The sequence below is a fragment of the Genypterus blacodes genome, unplaced genomic scaffold (assembly GCF_046128005.1).
Source record: "Genypterus blacodes isolate CSIRO-AG114 ecotype Tasmania unplaced genomic scaffold, CSIRO-AGI_Gbla_v1 ptg000156l_1, whole genome shotgun sequence".
In the NCBI taxonomy this organism is placed as follows: domain Eukaryota; kingdom Metazoa; phylum Chordata; class Actinopteri; order Ophidiiformes; family Ophidiidae; genus Genypterus; species Genypterus blacodes.
The window spans coordinates 4194018-4209007 of NW_027466957.1; the positions used below are offsets into that span (position 1 = coordinate 4194018).

The 14990-nt window shown below is 42.2% G+C and overlaps 2 protein-coding genes across 5 annotated transcripts in view; both read left to right on the forward strand.

The window, feature by feature from the left end:
- The window catches only part of hspg2 (heparan sulfate proteoglycan 2), a 74740-nt gene extending 65618 nt beyond the window's left edge, over window positions 1-9122 (forward strand). For 2 of the 4 annotated variants that reach the window (XM_076166586.1, XM_076166589.1), the window contains 19 exons: window positions 67-183; window positions 316-333; window positions 1287-1371; window positions 1457-1601; window positions 1688-1790; window positions 1879-1988; window positions 2066-2174; window positions 2292-2390; window positions 2510-2731; window positions 2888-3132; window positions 3215-3386; window positions 3560-3682; window positions 4327-4383; window positions 5365-5440; window positions 5530-5608; window positions 6329-6399; window positions 6486-6569; window positions 7194-7297; window positions 7396-9122. In XM_076166586.1, the coding sequence (XP_076022701.1) occupies window positions 67-183; window positions 316-333; window positions 1287-1371; window positions 1457-1601; window positions 1688-1790; window positions 1879-1988; window positions 2066-2174; window positions 2292-2390; window positions 2510-2731; window positions 2888-3132; window positions 3215-3386; window positions 3560-3682; window positions 4327-4383; window positions 5365-5440; window positions 5530-5608; window positions 6329-6399; window positions 6486-6569; window positions 7194-7297; window positions 7396-7568 (2192 nt within the window). In that variant the 3' untranslated portion in view covers window positions 7569-9122. The remainder of the gene's footprint in view (window positions 1-66; window positions 184-315; window positions 334-1286; window positions 1372-1456; window positions 1602-1687; window positions 1791-1878; window positions 1989-2065; window positions 2175-2291; window positions 2391-2509; window positions 2732-2887; window positions 3133-3214; window positions 3387-3559; window positions 3683-4326; window positions 4384-5364; window positions 5441-5529; window positions 5609-6328; window positions 6400-6485; window positions 6570-7193; window positions 7298-7395) is intronic. The other 2 variants (XM_076166588.1, XM_076166587.1) reach the window with 2 other exon arrangements.
- A 2897-nt stretch (window positions 9123-12019) lies between these two features.
- Window positions 12020-14919, forward strand: LOC143012894 (uncharacterized). Its single transcript, XM_076166229.1, has 12 exons — window positions 12020-12118; window positions 12230-12264; window positions 12396-12426; window positions 12513-12542; window positions 12642-12813; window positions 12986-13089; window positions 13304-13475; window positions 13597-13700; window positions 13798-14008; window positions 14102-14205; window positions 14405-14576; window positions 14662-14919. Exons 2-12 carry the CDS (start codon window positions 12253-12255, stop codon window positions 14771-14773), a joined length of 1224 nt encoding a protein of 407 aa, XP_076022344.1. The 5' UTR covers window positions 12020-12118; window positions 12230-12252; the 3' UTR covers window positions 14774-14919.
- The last annotated feature ends 71 nt before the right edge of the window (window positions 14920-14990 follow it).

Here is a 14990-nt window from a genome sequence, read left to right on the forward strand (position 1 = left end):
AGACACAGCTACAGTGTGGGAGCACGTGAATGAAACGTCTAAATATGAAATGTTGTGTTCCCTCAGAGAGAGTGATGCCCTATTTTGCTCAAGAGCCTTTGTCCTATTTGACCCTGCCCACCATCAAGAACGCCTATAAGACTTTCAGCATCAAGATCAACTTTAGACCTGATAACGTTGATGGTAAGGATGTCAATACTGAAATCTGATATACGATGTATCATCTTATAGATTTTGTTGTATTCACTTTATTTCCCATGTGATATTTTACTGCTGTCTTCTGTCCCCTTCCCTTTTCCCTCACGCGGTGAAAAGGTCTCATATTGTACGCCGGTGAGTCTCAGTGCTTGAGAACCTCAGTACTCAAAGACTGATGTTGCTTTTTGGCTGCATTAGAATTTCCCTCAACGCATTCAAACTCAGAGCTGTCAAAGAGATGCAAAATGCTGCACGGCCAAAATTCTCCTACAGGCTTTGCAGCACATCTACACAGTACATGTACTGTCATCAGCCTGAGAGCTTGGTAACTGTGGATGAGGAGCATACAAATCTACCTTTACTATGTCTATTTAATCTAATCAAGTCCTTGTACAATGTAGTATTTCTCATAATATTTAAAACAGTGAAATAACATTTACAAGGACTTAAATGCTCATTATACACCTACTTGCCAGGGATTTGACAGCAAAAGTAACATTAAATTCTGTGGCTGTTTTGGTCAATCCCAACAATCAGGTAACAAAGGACCTGACTTGTATTTGTTTAAATGTGTAAAACAAATGTATCCTTATCATAAAAGCTTTGCATCTTCGCCTAATCAGAAAGAAATGAGGGGCAGTTTCATAGAGTGTCGCAGCTCTGAACACTCCCACCCCCACCCCCACCCCACCCCTGTGTTGCCTGTGTGGCTCATGTGGAAGCATGTGTTCGTGGCATGTAAGAGAACAAGAAAGAACACACAGATGCTCAGAGAGGAGGTCAGGATGTGAACTTTTGCTTTGGTTGGCTTCAGACTTGCCTCACCATAGCATGCTGCTTTACCACTGAGCTTTCAAAGAGCTTGTGTTCTGTGGAAACAATATCCATCGTAACAAGTCAATATAGAATTGATCTTAATTGTCATTGCTATTGTATGTGAGATCAAGACTTGGAAATGAGTTTGATTTCTATTGTTTGTCTATTTGATTAAACTCATTGGCTTTTTAAGATGGATTATTGGATGGATTACCATTATCATTCATTCATTCTGTTATACTGTAGTCACTTTTCCTGCTTGGGTTCTATAGGTATGATCCTCTACAATGGCCAGAGAAGATCCACAGGAGCTGACTTCATCTCTCTCGGGCTCGTCGGTGGCCGTGTAGAGTTCAGGTCAGTTCATAGAAATCCATCAATGTTTCACAATGAACCTTGATGATGGTGAGCGTGACCCGTGTTATCTGTTGTTCTGTGTCAGGTTTGACGTGGGCTCTGGAATGGCCACCATCCGTGACCCCAACCCCATCAAACTTGGAGAATTTCACACCGTGGAACTGTATCGCAACCACACCCTGGGCTATATCAGTGTGGATGGAGGCGAACCAATCAACGGCAGCTCGCAGGTAATGCAGTAAAACTGATAGCGGTGTCTAAAACGAGATATAATGTATGTGGTATATACTTTATAATGATTCGGTTTCCTCCTTAGGGCAAGTTCCAAGGTCTGGATCTGAACGAGGAGCTGCACGTAGGCGGCTACCCCAACTACACACTCCTCACCAAAACAGCTGGCATTAAGACCGGCTTTGTTGGTAAATCATAAATCTGTGTATACTTTAATCTGACATAAACAACGAAGGAATTGTTGGTTTTCATATTGGATGTGTTTGTGTTCTGCAGGTTGTATCCGTCAGCTGATCATCCAAGGTGAGGAAGTCATCTTCAAAGATCTTGACCGCAGTTCTACTGGCGTCTCTAACTGTCCTACATGCAAAGATCACCCATGCCAGGTCAGTTACACTACATCCATAGCACATCATTTATGGTATTAGTTCTTTATTCGAAGTAATTGTATTTCCTTTTTCAGAATGGAGGGAGGTGTGAGGATTCAGAGGCCAGTTTGTATAAGTGCTCCTGTTCCAGAGGATTCACAGGCAGCAACTGCCAGCACCACTCCTCCCTGCACTGTCACTCAGGTACAACAGACTAAACAAAGCTAGTGGATATCAGTAAAGGAAATATCAGCACTATGAATGTGCATCATATACGCACACATTAAGAAAATAATATCTTTGTGATCTTAACTCCCACAGAGGCCTGCGGACCAGATGCCACTTGCATCAACCGCCCCAGTGGCTTGGGCTATGACTGCCGCTGCCACCTCGGCAAGTTTGGACACAAATGCATGGATGGTAAGCCAGGAAGTCGCTGTGATTATCCATAAATAATGTCGAGATGTGGACTGGGCAGTGAGGCGAAGTTTCTTTTCAAACGCTGATGCATTTTCTTCTTGATTTGCATTCAAAAAAAGGGGAATTAGTGACCACTCCACTGTTTGATGGTGAGGAGTCTTACATTGCCTATCCTCCCCTGACCAACATCCACGATGACCTGCGCGTCGAGCTGGAGTTCAAGCCGCTGGAGAGAGACGGCGTGATGTTTTTCTGTGGAGGGAAGAAGATGAAGGTGGAGGACTTCATAGCTGTTTCCATGGTGGACGGACATGTAGAGTTCAGATATGAGCTCGGCACAGGTAAAGCAGAAAGTGGGAGTTGGCAAACACTGGTATCGCTATCCGTCGCGTAATCTGAAATATTCTCTCCACACATGTATTATAATGACAAGGTGGCAAGCATTAAAAGATACTGATGTTAGGTTAGTTCTAATCTGTTTGGCCTTTCTTCTTTAGGTCAGGCAATCCTCATCAGTCCAGAGCCAGTCACTTTGGGCCAGTGGCACAGAGTCGTGGCAGAGCGGAACAAGAAGGCCGGCCACCTGCGGGTCGACCAAGGCCCAGTGGAGAGGAAGACTTCCCCGGGGAAAGCCCAGGGCCTCAACATTCACACCCCAATGTACCTGGGAGGAGTCCCCAACATGGACATCCTGCCCAAGCCTGCGAATGTCAGCGAAATGTTCGAGGGATGCATTGGAGAGGTGAGAAAAGAGGAAACAGAGGAAAGTTGCTCTGTGTTTTATCCATGTGGTTGCTGAAATCTGTCTGCGTCCCCTGCTTTAGGTTTTAATCAACAACAAGAAGGTGGATCTGTCCTACAGCTTCACCGAAAGCAGAGAAATCCGCAAATGCGTGGACAACAGCCCCTGCGACCGCCGGCCCTGTCTGAATGGCGGCCGCTGCATGTCCAGTCCTGAGTATGAGTTCCAGTGTCTCTGTAAGGACGGATTTGAGGGTGAGTGCTCCCTGCGGTGTGTCAAGACAAGTCTTCTGTCCTGATAGAAACACAGGCGGCTGTAATCCCTGTAAATCCACCAGAAATCCCATGAATTAGTCCGGGTTTTTTGGTGTGAACTTGACCGACACCCTCTGACTTGTGCTGCATGGCTGGTGTGTGACCCCTTGCAGGTGAGCGGTGCGAGGTGGTCAAAGACGCGTGCCGGAGCAACCGTGACTGCCAGAACAGTGGCAGCTGCGTCAACGGCCAGTGTGTGTGTAGTCCAGGGCACACAGGGCTGAACTGTGAGGAAAGTAAGTGATGACGGGAAATATAATCACGTACACAACTAAACAAATGAACATCAAAAGAACAGATGGAATGTTTTTATTGTGTTTTTTCTCATTCATGGAGATACACTGTAATACATGTGTGTGTTGCAGGGTAGTTAGCTCTCTGAAGCTATTATACTCCCACAGGACGGATGTTACTGTATACAGCTGTGTCCCGGTGACCAACGCATTAAACATTAAACGGCAAAACTAAAACATTACTTACAGCGTCGACTTGGACTCGACTCGGAACTTTGCTCGCTTGAGAGTCGGCTTTACAAAATCAGACGTGCTCCTCAGCTTTGCTTTTGACACCGGTAACTTGTATTACATATCAATTAAAAACAGTCCAAACATCTGTGAGTAGAATGAGCTGCAATATCAAAGGTAACAGCAGCCATTACTCACAAAAACTATATTGGTCTCTTTGAATTATTAAATTTACTTGGACATCAATTTTTAAGCATACATGACTTGTGACTTGCAAAATAGTGACCCCTGTTGGGTTCGTCTAGTTTAGCTGTGTGGCTCCCAGCCTCTCACTGAGCACCGGTTTGGATAATCCTAAGTGATGTGTGTGTGTCTTACCCCCACTGCACTCTCATGGTTATATCCCACACACACAGGCCAGGTCTCCAGCAACACCGAGTCCCTCTGGAATTTGGAAGGTAGCGGGGCAAATGGTACAGTATCTCAGTGTTCAGTCTGCCTGACGCGACCGTGACTAACAGGGGCCCGTCTGACCTCATAGGGGCCCCACGTCCCTTCCAGTCTCAACCCAAACTGTCTTATTGCCTAACACATGTGCAGATGTGCGCATAAACACAAACCAAACACACCTCTGTGCTCAACTGTTGACTGAGTGTCTTACTCCCTTTGGAAAGCCGGGAGAGGGGAATTCTGCATTTACTTGAATGAAGATAGAATGATAGGCTGGGAAATTTGGGAAACCTACTGAATCGTGTGTCTGTTTTTAGAAAGAATACCACTTTTTTTGTATTTTTCCAATGATAGAAATGTAGAATTCCCCTTGTTTTTTCTCTTCCTGGTCATCATGTAAAATCCTGTAATATAAATACTCACCACGTCATAAAAACTTGTCTCTGTCCTCAAAAAACCCGACTTCTTTTCCCTTCTGAACCTGTCTCGTCTCAGAACACAACAGTCAAAACATTGAATGTATTTCACGTACATGCATTCGCTCTGTTACTAACTGACGGTTGAAGCACATTGTGATGGTTGTTTGGTTGAGTTAAGATTCCCTTTGAGCAAAGATATTTGTGCATGGAGCGACTTATGAGCAATATCTGATCGAGATGTTCTAATTGTATGAGGAATGTATACTGCTCATGTTGTGAAATGAGTGTGTAAGATGGAGCCTGGTTTGGTTGCATTTTTGTCACATTTCTTCGTAGATTAAATTGCATTCGTTGAACATTTAAGTTTTTACCGCATATAGAGTTTTGGCACAGATTCCATTCGGATCATTTCTTTGTATGTTTGGGGTGATTTCAGAGCAAGAATCGTTTTGTGTTTGACCCAGCCTGTCTTGCCAGGTTTCTTCCACTCTGTCACCACAGGAGGGCGCCATAACAGTGAGGACGAACATGCACAGCAGCTGTTGAATCATTTTAATGCTGCTTTGTTTTGTATTTTATTTGTAGATTCACCATATCAGTATGCAGCACATTTCCACAATGATGGATACATCCCCCTGCCTAAATCAATTTTCCCCAGAAGGTAAGAGCCTTATTTCTTTCTTTTACCCCTTCCTTAGCATGATACAAGTGTGATATAGTTTTCAAAATGGTTGTCCTCTGCTGTTTCAGTGCTCACGACTCCCCAGAGACGATTGAAATGGAGATCAAAACCATCTCCTCTGAGGGCCTCATCCTCTGGCAGGGAGTGGTAAGTCCTGGTCCTGGTCCTGGTCCTGGTCCTGGTTCTGATTGAGACCAGACTTGACTTAAGGGGTGCAAGCATCTTGGACCCTCAACATTCATTCTCACGCTAACACTTCTACTGCCAATCAGCACTCACAATCATCACCATAATCTGATTTATGCGTTTCATCTGTGAAGAACTGACGCCCAGTAATGATCTCATAACGGCTGTTGCCAGTTTTTGGACTTACATGTGAACAATATTTTCCCACTGACACAAACATGCTCTGTGTTTGACACCATTTTCTCTCATTTCATTGTTTTGCTGGCTGTTGAAGAGCATTCGTCACCACACTAATTTCTGTGAGCTCGGTTCTATCTGACACCACTAAGTTCATGCATGTTGCTTCTCTAACTCACCCTCCATTTTCCTCAGGAGACCTATGGCGCACGCAATTTGCGAAAGGTGCATGCTAGTAAAAAGGTATTCACTCACCAAGACACTAAGAAACTCCTCATTTGTTTTAATGTGTTTACAAGAAGGTTCCACGGTGCATGTGGAGAACCACGTTAACCAATTGTTTTTGTACTGTGAGCATGAAGGCTTCTTTCTCATTATTATGTTTTTCATATTTTATATCATAACCAAGTCATGTTTACTCATTTTAACTCAGTTGCCAATGATACAAAGTACACAGTCATAGAACCTTTCCTTCCTCTACCAATGAAACACATTGATTTCCAGGACCTGGGAGAACAAGGCAAAGGCAAGGACTTCATCAGCCTCGGACTACAGAATGGACACCTTGTATTCAGGTGATTATAGGCTGGCAGTGTGTTGAGAGTGAGCACCTACTGTTGGATGGAATGGTTGTGATGATGGGGATGTCTGTGCTCTGCAGTTACCAGCTGGGGAGTGGAGAGGCAGAGATCTTGTCTCAGACATCCATCAATGATGGGCAATGGCACAAGATCACAGCAGTCAGGTATGATCACACACTATAAGCACTTTATACTGCAGTATATGCCTTTTTATACTGGTTAACACTATATGCAACCAACAAGAGTTGCAATTTTACTTCCTCTATTATTGTTTTCTTGCAACACCAAGTCTTCTATCCCCACTTACGTTTTACACTGAGCAAATACTGACATACCTTTCATGGATTCATTTAAAAAAGCAATTTGCTTATTCAGCCAGATTGTGGCGCTCTACTATCCAACTTCGTACAGATTGGCCCAAATGTCACAATGTAATCACATGACAGAAGGCAATTAGTCCAGTGTAATATATTCCAAGTTTAAAGTTCTCTGCTCTCACAACCACATCACCACGTAGGAATAACAAAACCGTACAACAAACAAAAGCAGACATGAACATGAAGGTGATGAATTACCTCTCTCAAGTTCATTCTGATGTGAAATGAAACTATGAAACCTGACAGCCTGGCACAAACGATTGCATTCAAACGTCCGAAACACAAACACATCTGGACAACTCCCTGCATATTTTAAATCTTGGGTATTATGAACATATACCAACTATTTCAGTCTCTACTTGCATTTTTGTTTACTTGTCTTCATCTGGTATTGTTTGTTTTGTGTTGCAGAACTGGAAAAGACGGCTATATCCAGATAGATGGAGGAGCAGAGCTGCACGGCCAATCCAAAGGCAAAAGCCTGATGGTGAACACCAAAGGCAGCATATACCTGGGTGAGAAGCTGCTCGCCTCCAAAGCAGCAAGCAAACAGAGGCGTTGTTTGTATAGGAAGAACAAAATATGGAATAACTCTGTGTTCTGTGTGCGACAGGGGGAGCTCCAGACATGTCGGCTCTGTCGGGAGGGAAGTTTTCCTCGGGAATGACAGGCTGTGTGAGGAACGTGACGCTGATGAACGCGCGGCCGGGACAGCAGCCTGCTCAGGCCATCGACCTACAAGCCCACGCAGCCCACGGCGTCAACGTGCAACCGTGCTCCACATAGAGCACGCACGCACACGCACACGCAAACACACACACACACACACACACACGCACAGAGACTATGGAGTGATGTCACAGTTACACACAGAAAACACACACACACACAGAGAGAGCCTGACACAAACTTGGTGCTTTGCTGCTACCAAAAAAAAAAAAAAACCCAGAAAGATAAATAATCCACACAATAGGAAACTTTTCTCTGTGTGCAGTAAAAACCAAAAAAGAGAGAAAAATTGAAATATTAACAAGTCTTCTCTTCCTCAGTGTTGTATTCTCGATGAAGGACGATTAACACAAGAGAAACCAGTACAGTTTACATACTTGCAGCAGTAGTTTTTAGTCGCGAGAAGAGTAAAGAGTAAAACATGTTAGGCCTTCTACGATGGGTCAGATCCTATGGAGTTGGAGATGTTTTTACAGCACTGAATTTTTATTTATATACATATGAATATATATTATATATTTGTGGGGGAAATCATGCAAACTAACCATAACTGCTCTTCAAACTTCCCCGGGGTTCACTCCGGGTTCTAATACTGTGTGTCCGAGGCTGTTTTTTAAGGGCCTAACTGTACAATACTTGAAGACTTTTAGGCCTTCTTTCTTCACTTGTAGAGGAACCTTAATGCGAGCATGCTTACAGTCTTTTGCCTACTGTTGGGAGAGGAGCACACGTGGTCACAGTCACTCGCAGCTTCAGTACACAACTCAGGTCGTCGGATAGAAGTTAATGAGTGCAAATATTAGGTGTCGCTGGTTGAATACCAGGTTGGGTCTTCTGTGTCTGTATTATTCTTTTTTTTAATGAAAAAACCTTGGTGCTAAGGTAGTAGACATCAAGATACAGCACTTTTTAGAGGAGGTGTTGTTAAGTGTTGGTGTCCATGGTAAGCAGGATAAACTATTGGCTTTTGTGTTACTGTAGATTTGCATGGTGTTTGAGGTTGATTTCATGGTGATAATGCACGATTCATCCCCCTCTTCATCCTTATTTGACTGAGTAGATCTCAAAGTTAGTTTACGGGAAGACTTCTTTTATTTTTTCTACGCGTAGTCACGGCTGAAATTGAATATTTTATGTGTAAAACCTATCTGCCAGTCAGGTAGATATCAATATATGTGTAATGTGTAAGTGTTTTTGTTCTGTATATCTTCAATTGAAACCCGTTTCACGCCCGTGTCTCACGTTGCACAAACCTCAGGAGTGGCAACGCAGAACTGCCTCACAATGATGGTTTTTGGTCGCTTTAGCAACAATACAGCAAAAGGGTAGAACCGGTCCGTGTAGGGAACAGTAGGACACAGTTGGAATGGTTGCCAGTGCTGTGACCAGTTGTGTAGCTCTAACAAAGCGTGCTCGCCCGCCTTAGTCAAAACCCGCAACACAAAACCACAATGGCACGATCACTTTGGGGTTCACAAGCCTTTCTCATTGTTTTTTTGTAAGCTTAAGATGTTTGTATTAATATTCTGAAAATGAGCACTATCCTGTCACTTAGAGTCGCTTCATTTTTGTATTTATTTCATGTTTTGTTTTTCTTTTCCTCTTTTTTTTCCTCCTCCTTGCTTTCATTTCCAGGCTTGATTCTGCTGTTTTTTTTGGGGCAAATCAAAGAATGCTTGCTTCTTTCTTCCTCCTCTGGTATTTTCTGCACCATCCCCCCTCACCCCCACCCCACACCCCCCTTCTCATAAATTCCCCCCTAAATGAATTCACTAGGATGGTCCAGATTACGCAACGTATGAAATAACCATACAAAATTTTTATTTGTTCGTGCCTGGCTGGAAACGTCTGGTTAAAAATGGTTGGAAACTGGTCTTAGTTAAACACTTTAGAACGATGAAAAGTCTTAGGCTGCGAATGTAATTATTTATCCGCAAAGGAAAGGTGCCATCATGTTTGTTCAAACGAATTTGACAACATCCAGCGGTCATCTCTGCGGCCCTAACACGCAGAATGAGGTGGCGTTTACGTGCTCTTAAACTGGATTTTTTCATACATACACTGTACACGACATGTTTCCCAAAGCGTAGTTATCAACAAGCTGCCACTGCTTTTTGGTTGTGTTTAAGTCATGGCAAAGTACAGCGTGGCTGCGAGCATCAACTGTATATGATACTGTAGGTGCACTTTCAGTACTGATGGGAGTTTTGATTTTGATTTTAAAGTGTTCATATATGTCCTTATCACTTCTGAATGGCCAGAAAAAGATGATAACTGAATAAATGAAAGTGCATCAGATGAAGATGACCTGCTCATGTTCTTGACTGTCTCATTTCCAGTGTTGAACGGATTCCCCCCCACCCCCCTTCCCTCTGTGTTTCTTAATTAAAAACAAAATTCATGTGCTATTTGTAATCTCATGAGTTTTCTTTTTTGTGTGCATTGTAAAGTTCATTTTCTTGTTCTCGCATCATCTTTTGTACACTCAGGCCTTTAACTCCACTCCCCGAGGAGAGGCTGTGAAAGCGACAGGCCTATTTAGAAAGTCAAGGTCCAATGTTCCTGAGTAGACGTTACACCCAAATCGGGTTTCTATAATAACGTCAGCTTCCTACAATGAATCTGTCCCATGGCTACCGACTTCTCATCTTACCGGGCCTATTAATCTACTGAAGTATCTTGTGAATGAATCCTTGATGATTACATTGAATTACTCTTAACAAAGCCATCCATAGGCTTCACTTATGCATCCAGATTAGACAAACACTTAAAAAGAGCCACAGGGCTGGATTCCACTGGATTTAGCTGTGTAATGTTCAAACTGCGAAGGGAACGGATGAGCCAGGAGTGAACGTTAGAGCTCAGAGGGTTATGTAAGACAGCATCACGCAACTGAAATGTCCAAAATCAGGGAGGTGCATTATGTGAGCTGTGTGAGCCCACAGGTGAGTTCTTGTGACACCTATCTTACTTTATTTAGAAACCTCTCAATAAAAATTATGTTAGTCACTATTACATAAAATGAATCAAGCTTAAAAATCTCGTTTTTGTGGACAAAACCACAGGTTGAGAAGCATAGTTTTAGGTACGCAATACCATACAAGCAAGTGATCAACCTTTGTGTCACTGTGTCACTCTGAGTCACTCTTCTACATATGAATTACATTTGTGTCATTAAGCTTTGTCACTCAAGGCTTGAGTGAACAACGATTGAATAATAATAACGACTTGTATAGTGTTTCAGGTTTAGGACGCAGTGTCCTTACAGTTGGGAGGGTTAGTTTCATATCAGATACAGGATCCCCCAGTCGAAAGGAGGCCAACATTTTCTTATACACAATTGAAAATAGCACAAATTGTGTGTAATACTGTTACAGTACAAGAGTCATTTGTACAAGTTCTACGGAACTCCAATTAGAAAGTGATCATGCTTGATATCATATCCCAGCCACAGTGAAGCCCTTTGGCCAAGCCCAGTGGAAAAAACAACACCCTTTTTCCCTGTTGAGCTCATTCTGTCAGCAGACCATATGGATAACAGTTATTTTAAACTTAACCGGGTTACTTTAGACTTGTCATCCCAGGACAATTAACAGCAGTGCCTACGGTCTTTTTGGTCTGCATTGTTATTTACAGAAATTCAATAGTGACACACAACAGGTAAGCTTTCCTCCCTGTGTATGCATGTACCTGCCCTAAGCAAAATGAAAACCAGATGGTTGGGCTCCTGGCAATGACACGTTGACCTTTTCAAATGAATGGCAGGCAGACATGATAACAACAGGGGAATATCATTCTGTAAAGTTCATACGCCGTATATAAATATACGTCTATATACATGCAGTATATTATTGCACTTCATTGTGACATATCACTTAAAGTTTGAGTATAAGTTACATAGTTATAAATAGCTCCTAGAAACAGATTCAAATTATCCTTTGTTGATTCAGTCAGCATGTGCAGGGCCGATTCCTTTCTTCAGCCTGCTTTATCACATTTGTGACATAATCATATTGTCACATAGTAAGTTTGCTACTGTATGTGCAAGGTCCTATCAGTTTATCCTCAGTGTTGGTATTGATAATGTATATGTGAGCCTTAGAGGTCAGGTCTAAATCCTCTGTTTTTACACTATGAGGTGTCAAAGTCAAAGTGTTGCCTTCCACCAGGGCATATCACGTTTTCACAACACAATCAATGAACTGGAGGATCGGATATGACTGAAAGCTAAGCATCAATGTCAAGTCAGAGGGTGAAGATGTGTCCCATATATCTCCTAAAGGGTCAAAAATAAAGATGTGTAGTATTTAATAATACAGTCTTCAGATGACATTGACACGCTGTGATAAAAGTTAAAAGCATATATCCCATAATATGTGCTGTTTCATGATGGGAAGTGATTGAGGAAGAGGTAGATCTTTGGAAAGGCTCAGTGATATTGGGAGGAGCTGGGCTGAAACATGTGCACACAAACAATGTCAGGGGATCAGAGCTATTGGCTGGACGTTAACTGATGAGGAGTGGAAGAGAACGTTCCCCAGTCTACTCTTCATCTTTATCTTCATCTGCCTTCAAGAAAACATCTGTCTTTGTGTAAAACCAACCTTGTGAGTAAAATCTATCACTAGTCACAAATATTCAAAATGTCTAAGCATGTATTGTACTGTATAATATATAACATATAAAGTATAATATAATGTCTGTTATCCCCCTTTAAGACCTCAAGACTACTGAATAAAGAATGTTATTTCAGGTATTTCATTATTGAATTTGGAACATTTCATACAAAACAGTTTATGTTTCTAGATGTTATAACAAAAAACAATTCTGGTGCCCGATCATAGACCTCCTGCTCTAAACTGCCTCTTTTTCTAACTATTTTAGGGTTTGGCCTTTTGGTGTCTTCTTGTATCAGGTACTAAATGGAATACATCTTACATTTTTTTAAGAGATTGAAAAATTAAATGCTATAAATAACTATGCATTATCTCCTTTATCCAGACCATCGATACTTTGTCACTGCTTTGGAAAGTAAGCCAGATGTTATTTCTTGTAAATAACCATACAATACACACAGGCTTGTGAAACGTTTTACATATTGTCCCTAACTTTTCCCTTCCCTGCTTCCAGCTTGTCAAACTGCCTGGTTTGACGATGGAGATTTTTCCAGTCAGGGCGACTCCGAGCGCTTGGGTGACCTGAAAAGGAACCATCAGACGAGGATCTGCTCCAACCCAGTGGACATGGAGGCTCAGACTCTATCTGGAATCAAATCACAGGATACCAAGAACACCTTCAATGTGTAAAGACACATTTATATTATTATTCAAGACTTCTTAAACCATTAATTTGTGTAACAAAAAAAAGAAAAGTTTTCTATTTTTAAAGAAACTCATTGAAAGATGTTTATTTTCCTTAACAGTAGTGAACTCAAGCTATTTTTGATATTTGTATGGGATGTCTGTGTTTTGTAGCAACAGTGCGTCAGAGGGCTTTGTTTGCCTCAACTCAGAACAGAAACAGAGGGAATGTTATGACTACAAGGTCAAATTCACATGCACAGGACAGTTCTGTTCAGGTAAGTTTGATGTGATAGAAGGAGAAAATGACACAAAATGAAATATAGGAAAATCACAGAAAAGCCTCAAGTGTCTTGTACTTAAACTCAGAACAGTATTTTAAAGAGGACAAATCCACTATAATCTGTTTGAGGAATAATTTGGAATAACTACAATTAATTCATTTCTATAAAGAGCCATCATGTTGTTCATGGTGCTTGTTCATTTCCACAGAGTGCAGAACGCGCTGGTTTGACCATGACGATCCACAGGGAAATGGAGACTATGAGCTCCTCAGTGACCTGCTGTTGTCATACCCTAAAGTAATCTGCATCCAGCCAATCGCTATCGAGGTCCAGACCGTCTCTGGAAAACCTGCTTCCAACACCTCTGATGTTTTTTTAACGTGAGAATAATGAAGAAAATGCACCAAACCTCGACAAAATGACTAAATTCAATTTGGGAGAGCACAACAGAGGAGTAGATCTTTCTAATCTGTCATCAAATCATTGCCCTCTTCATTGCAGTTATGATGCCACCTATGGGTTCGCCTGTGTCAATGCACAACAGGGTCACAAGGATTGCGATGACTACAAAGTCAGGTTTACATGTCCTACAGAGTTCTGCCAAGGTACTTTCAAAGATGTGCAAGTTGGGTGAATTGGGGAGAACAAATGTTTTTTTGTGTCTGTATGTGATAAAAGATGTATTTGTGTTCTTCTCAGCAGGCTTTGTGTCCATTTCTAACATCCGCTTAGTTCCACAGGAGTGTCGAACACGCTGGCTCAGCAGTGACAACTCGTCAGCAGTGGGGGACATAGAGTCCATCACTCATCTACTGAAGGCGTTCCCTGGTCAAGTCTGCAGAGAGCCAGTCAGCATTGAGGCAAAGACCACGAAAGGAGTACCTGCCAAACACACCGGCGACAAATTCCTCTCGTAAGCATGTCGCCTGGTGATCAGACACGCAATTCTCAGATGTGAGTTTGCTTTCATATATAGAGTCATAATTTCCCTTATTTCATATTCCAGCTACAATGTCGAATTTGGACTCGTGTGCATTAATGAAGACCAGGTGGGGGGACAGTGTGAGGATTACCAAGTGATGCTGACGTGTCCCTCTGATTTCTGTCAAGGTAAATGTGGGATGGAATGCGGTGGGAATGACATAGTCCAAGACTGGATTCAAACCTGGGTCAGTGTCTAGGATATGACCTCATGGCTATCACAGATGCATAAAATGATAAGAAACAAACAATATTACCTTCCAAAACCACTAAATCTGCTAAATCTGATCCGATTGGACCCTGTGCCTAACGTTTGACTGCTCACCAGGTTGCAGGACACGCTGGTTTGACTTGGATAATCCCACACTGCAGGGGGACTTTGAGACCCTCCTCCATATTCAGATGTTATATCCCACTGAGATTTGCTCCCAGCCTGTGGGCATTGAAGCCATGACAGTGTCTGGTGTCCCTGCACTTAAGGCCGGTGATGTCTTCCAAATGTGAGTTAGAGTGTGTTAAAATATGTACTGTCTTTACTTTATTGTCTTATGGTATTAAACAGTTTGCTCTTGATGTGTTTTGCAGATATGATGCTGCACAAGGTTTTACCTGTGTGAACGCTCAGCAGCCTGGAGGGAAACGCTGTCAAGACTACAAAGTTCGCTTTACATGCCCACAGTCTTTCTGCCCGGTGTGACCAATGATAACGTCACAGATGATGAAGATTGGCTTATTATATTTCATATTTGTTTGTGTATAAAATGTTGTCTTGTAGAAATCCTCAGTACACAGTGTGTATATTCTTTATTATTTGTGGGTCTTTGCAATGTTTCTAAGATGGAAGAAGGCTTTTTTTGAGCAACCTTGTTTATTTGAGTTGTAAAATTTAATTCTTAGTCTGAGATAACAGCTAG

Excerpts from the sequence above, each read along its gene's own strand:
- LOC143012894 (XM_076166229.1), top strand. Across the intron at positions 14,009-14,101 it reads ACCGGCGACAAATTCCTCTC|CTACAATGTCGAATTTGGAC; the intron begins GTAAGCATGTCG and ends TTCATATTCCAG. Across the intron at positions 14,206-14,404 it reads TCCCTCTGATTTCTGTCAAG|GTTGCAGGACACGCTGGTTT; the intron begins GTAAATGTGGGA and ends ACTGCTCACCAG.